Here is a 6000-nt window from a genome sequence, read left to right as displayed (position 1 = left end):
GTCCAGAACTGCGTTTTTTTGACTGAAGGAATCCATTAGAAGGGAATTATCAGTACAAGTCCATGTAAGTGGTTTGGCAGGCTATCTGTTCTATAATGTTGACAGTGCCTGTATATCGTAATTCCTGTTTATTTATTTCATATTCTAACTACAGATTCAGGTTCAAAGTACTAGTCAGCTTAAGGACGTGACTAGCACATCCAAGATCTCCTCCAGCTTTCACATCGCTGGCCCACTTTGACCGGCATATACAGGTTAATAATGCTGAATACTGACGGTTTAACTAGTTTTGTATGTTTCCATTGGCATAAATCAAAGCTTAAGTCAATCCGAGCACAACAGCAGTAGCTTTGGTGGAGACGGGGAGATGTTGTATTTAAAAAGATTACAAATGGAGCAGGAGCACCTCTTCAGGTGTAGCCCTGACAGACAAAGACAGAGAAAAGCAGCTCAGATTTGGCCAAAATTGGCACCAAGAACAAAACCAAACAAAAAAAAAATCTAAAGCTGCTGCTGAACAAAGAGGCTGTCTTGGGGTGATCGCTACATTGCTATGTTGGAGATGTTTCATATTTGACTGCCATTCACAAAATCAATAGAAACATCCTTATGAAGACCACCGTGATGATGCTCTGTCCTTTCAAGTGCGGCACAGGAGTGGTTTGAAATGAATCCTGTGCACACCAATCCGTACACACTGCTGTGCGCAGCAGAAAAGCCAGCCTTAGAAGTCGGACACATCAGCCGGGACCTCGCGCACCTCTGTGTCTGAGCACTAAAGGAAATCAGGAGACATTCTGTTGATGAGATCTCCTCTGGGATGCCTGGCCTGTTACGACTCCAATCATATCATTTTAGATATGCCTGCCAATGCAACAGCATCGATCGTTTCTTTAGATTATGTCAACGTGTCCACCTCCAAAGAAAAAAACATTAAAGTCGAAAAATCATTAAGTAAAGAAACCTTGTCATCTCAGAAATACTGATAACGTTTTAAGAACTAAATATGTATGACAACAATCAGAACTTTGGTTAAATTAATTCCCTTTTCTTTTATTATAATTAAATTTTACATATATTTACATCATAAAAGAAATTAAAATGTAAGTTACTGACAAAATAAAACATAGCTGTACATATGATTTAGATATATTTATGTGCATATTAAAATATTAAAAAACAGTTTGTTTTTAATCAAAGTTCCATCCCCAAAAACTGGAGTAATATAGCAGACCAAATGATTACGGAAGAAAGCTCAAGCATTTCTTGTTTTCCCAACACAAGTCCCAGGGTGTGCGGTGTGAAAATCCTAGTGCTACCTGTATAACAAAAAGACAAACAAGAAAACAAGCAGTTGTCAGAATTCCAAAGTGTGTAATACAAACAAGTTACCTAATTTTGCATTGGACTTAAAACTGCCAAACATTCATTTCCCTCTTTTCCTAACAATTCCCATCAACACACCTGCTTTGCAGCATAGACGGCACAGCCGTTTAGGATTAAGATGAGCCTCGAGTCACCAGTCAGTGTAAAGGGAGAGGAAACACATGGAATAACAAACTCCAAGTGATACACATCATTCAAAAATAAGGAGAGCGAGAAATGAAGGGACCACAACGCCTAAGAGGCCCAGTAACATAAGAAAAATGGCCAATCCTGAGCAGGTACGACACCTCTCAAGTCCTATGGAGCTCTCCTCCCGTTCTCAGTCCTGTCCTCACAGTCCGAGACTTTGCTTCAAGACTCTTTGCGGCACCAAATTAAAATTACTCCTCAAACAAGTGACAACTTGAAACTCCCCCAACTGGATCATTTCCAACTAAGCTGCGGAATTACTCTTGAGCTGAGAGGGTCTTCTTTAGCTGCTGGACCTCTGTCTTGTTGTCTACTTCATGTCAATGTGGTTCCCTCCTGGACTTGCCCCTCTTCAGCACTGCCATACTTCTGCTTTAGATGCCCTTGCCAGGGGCAGCCTTACCTGGCATCATACAGTCTATCGTTTACCCCCCACAATCACTTGCATTCTTACATGAGTATGGTGGGTCTCTCTTGTGGAGGACCATCAGTTGGTTTCTTTCTCTCTGCCCCATAAGCGCCTTTATAGAGCCAGGCCACATTTAACGTCAGATAACAATTTAGCAATACTGACTGTGAAATGTAATATACAAAGAGCTAAAAGTGTCTTATTTTTTAATGAAGTATTACAGGGTTACTTCAGAAATAATCCAGCTAGCTAGTTGGCTTTGATTAAAACCACAATGTTATCAGCACATCTTTTCACAAACCTCACAGTATACTGGTGTTTATTATTCAACTGCAGCCCATGAGAAGAAACTCCAAAGACACTGCAGACTTTAGACAAGGAAAGGACAAAAGGGAACGAGGAATTAATGACCTTCTGGCCTTCACGGGGCTTCTGCTGATGTAGTTTGTAAACAGAAAAATGATGGAAATAGTAAGCATATGCTGTTTAAGTTATGGAGAGTGAAATTTTAGGTTTAGTTGTATGCAAAATGGGCGGCACGGTGGCGCAGTGGTAGCGCTGCTGCCTCGCAGTTAGGAGACCCGGGTTCGCTTCCCGGGTCCTCCCTGCGTGGAGTTTGCATGTTCTCCCTGTGTCTGCGTGGGTTTCCTCCCACAATCCAAAGACATGCAGGTTAGGTGGAGTGGCGTTTCTAAATTGGCCCTAGTGTGTGCTTGGTGTGTGGGTGTGTTTGTGTGTGTCCTGCGGTGGGTTGGCACCCTGCCCTGGATTGGTTCCTGCCTTGTGCCCTGTGTTGGCTGGGATTGGCTCCAGCAGACCCCCGTGACCCTGTATTCGGATTCAGCGGGTTAGAAAATGGATGGATGGATGTATACAAAATAGGTAATAGTGGTAAATATACCAAGTCCAACCATTTAATGTATTTCAATTACTATTAATGTTAATATTAACCATTATTAATATTTAGCCTCAAATTGTGCAACCATTCACGTTTCCTGTTCTTTTTAATTATCTTTTTTACTATTATTTGACTAATGCCCTTATCCAAGGTGTCTCATAACATTTGAGATACGATGGGTTACATTTCTTTTGTTTCTCCAAATGTGGTCAGGTGACTTGCACATGGTCACAAAGTGTCAGCAGTGGGATTTGAACCTACAACCTCAGGGTTTGAAGTGCAAAGCCTTAACCACTATACCACACTGCTGGATTATATGTCCAATATCGAAACAAGAAAAATATAGGAATCATATGCAGATTTTAATATAGTTGTTTATACTTCTCAAAATAACACAAACCATAAATTACCAGTGTCAAAATTTTGTGGACTTTTGAAACACTGGACAAGCTGGCAGTTCTAACTTACAGCAATTCATTCAACCCTATGTACTCCATCCAGAATTTCCTTTAATGGATGTAAAATGCACACAACATTAGATTATTTAGGCCTTGGTGGTGCCAACTTATATATGTCACTATATATGTACTGTATAATGACCTCCACTAAGCAGACCGCTCCTCAAGCACCTAACACAACAGTCACCAGGACACAAGTTAAGCACAACACAAGTTTATTCAGCTGTGGGAAACGCTTTTGTCTTGTTTCCCACCTATGCAGCACAGTACAACAAGCACAATAACTACAAGCAGTCTCTTCATCTCTCTCTCTCTCTCTCTCCCTTCTGTCTCTTGCCCACCTCCACTCCTCCTCCTGCAGAGTTTGTCCTCCACCTCCCAACCCAGGCTCCCTGATCAGAGAGAGACGGCCCCTTGTATAGAGCACCTGAATGTGCTGCAGGTGCTCCACAATCTCCTTCTGGCTGTGGCAGCAGCCCTGCAGAGGAGGGCTCAGCCATTCTCCATGCACTCCCTAGCAGTGGCCATGGGCCCCAGCAGGGCTGAGCTTCCATGCTCCAAACCCATGGCTGCCCTGTATCGTCCCAGGGGAGGTACTGGCCCTTAGTTATGAAGGTGTCCTGGTTGTCTGTTACAATATATGCAGACTATACATAGGGAGCTTAATGAAAGATAGGAAAAACAAGACAAAAATGACAGAAATGTTAGATTCTGTTATGTCTGTTATCAGTGGAGCAGTTGATTGCTTCAAAAGATGTGCAAAAAGTGAACCATGAATTTCTGCTGCCGAGCAAATGTATAAGTCACAAGGCCTACAATGCTCATTATTTACCCTGACATTTACTGTCATTAACAAATTCATATTTATATTTTCACACACACAAATTCCACTTTCAAAGATGTATCACTAGAACGGCTCACAATATTACAGGTAGTCAGATGTAGAACTTCAGGAATTCTTAATCCAAGACTTTACTGAGTAACAAAAACTGAACACTTCTTGTGCATATTCTAAAATAGCTAATAACATGGAAAAACATAATGATATTTTAAAAAGAAGTCAAAACTTGGGATGAGCAATTGGACAGATGTAGCATTTGTTATTAAAACATCAAAAACAGCCAACTGGTAAAGAATACACAAGAAGGCACGTTGAAATGATTGGGCTGCTGCCTTCAAACACACTAATCTCACATTACTTGTCTCTGCTAGAAAAACAACTTTGTTGAGAAATCTTAAGTGAAACTTCGGGTTTAGCAGCTCTTTTAGAGGAACTGACTTCCATCTTTAGGAAGAGACTAACTTTTCTACTAGTCATGTCAAAGTCAGGCAATATAAAAAAAATGAAAAAATATTTGATGTCTCATGTGTCTAAACCTCTCTTGACTTTCACTCCCCATTTGTCAAGCACGCTCCTGTAAAGACATTACTGCTATTTTTGACGTGCCATGCTCGCCTTGTTTGTTCGTGTTTATACTTTCCATCTTTGAAGGTGACTTTCTATGAGCGTCCCATCCGTTTATTTCTCCTTGCAAGTCTCACTACTCTATCTATTATAAAACACTCTTCAGTTCGTTCTCTCTATCTCTCTCTCTGTGATTAGCTGTAAGTAAACTATTCTCATTTTAAAGATGTCCTCATAGTTTTGTTGTAAGACTTGCAAATGTAAAGTCTTACTTTCTCATATACAGACCTCACTTATGTAGCTTGTTGACTATGAGAGGCAAAAGTAATTCACTTTTTTTTTTTTTTTTTAAAGTCTGTAACCAGAAACAACAAATATATGTCAACTTTAACTTTGGCAGAGTCCACCAAATTCCTGGAATTAGTTTCCTTTATGCTTTCATATCATTTTAGTGGCTTATGAGTTTTTAATTCTTTCTAGTACATTGTATCTGATAGATGTGAATACTACATCAGTGTGGCTGCACTTTAGCCATCTGGTTGCAACTTGCAATCTATTAGAAGAGTGTGCGTATTATAAAGTGACTTTGGTATCACTTCAGATTAGGTGTCTTTAATTTCTTGTCATGTAATTACCTGTATAATTACAGAGGAACTAGGTGTAATTATTACTGTGCAACTCAATGTAATGCTGTTGTTAAACACTTAATTGTAATTGTTATTCCACAATTTATATACATAGGTACTATTATAACAATTACAATTGAGTACCTAATTATAGCGTTACAGTGTATTACACAGTAAGTACAAGGTAATAGCCCAGGAACCTAGTTACTGTGTAATTATACAGGTAATTACATGGTAAGTACAGTGTAATTAGGGACATCTAATCAGAGTGATACCAGGACCTTCAACATAATTCTTATTACAGAAACTACAAAACAAATTGATATACATTACAGAATTTAGGACAAAACATTTGCTCTGGGAGACTTAAACTTTGTATTATAGAGATGTAGTAGGCAGCAATTGTTTACACAGCAGCCTGAGCCTAATAGGTTTGATTAGCACGTGTTCAGTCTGATCAAGTACTTCTTTTTCTGTATTCTCAAGAGTTATTATTTTTCCTGTAAATATCAATCATTAGGGCAGGAGATTTTTCTTTTTATCTACCATGTTTACAGTCTGGATACACAGAAAAACTTACCACACACTAAGAGTTCAAAGACTGTAAAGAATTGACTTACTTGGGCATA

At 39.5% G+C, this 6000-nt stretch overlaps 1 protein-coding gene across 1 annotated transcript in view; it reads right to left on the bottom strand.

The window, feature by feature from the left end:
- Positions 1-1062: 1062 nt before the first annotated feature.
- mctp2a (multiple C2 domains, transmembrane 2a) overlaps positions 1063-6000 on the bottom strand; it is a 405706-nt gene continuing 400768 nt past the window's right edge. The window contains exon 24 of the mRNA XM_039773287.1: positions 1063-1319. Within this exon, the coding sequence (XP_039629221.1) occupies positions 1316-1319 (4 nt within the window). The 3' untranslated portion in view covers positions 1063-1315. The remainder of the gene's footprint in view (positions 1320-6000) is intronic.

This window comes from Polypterus senegalus, chromosome 12 (assembly GCF_016835505.1).
Source record: "Polypterus senegalus isolate Bchr_013 chromosome 12, ASM1683550v1, whole genome shotgun sequence".
In the NCBI taxonomy this organism is placed as follows: domain Eukaryota; kingdom Metazoa; phylum Chordata; class Cladistia; order Polypteriformes; family Polypteridae; genus Polypterus; species Polypterus senegalus.
This window is presented reverse-complemented; position numbering and strand designations above follow the sequence as displayed.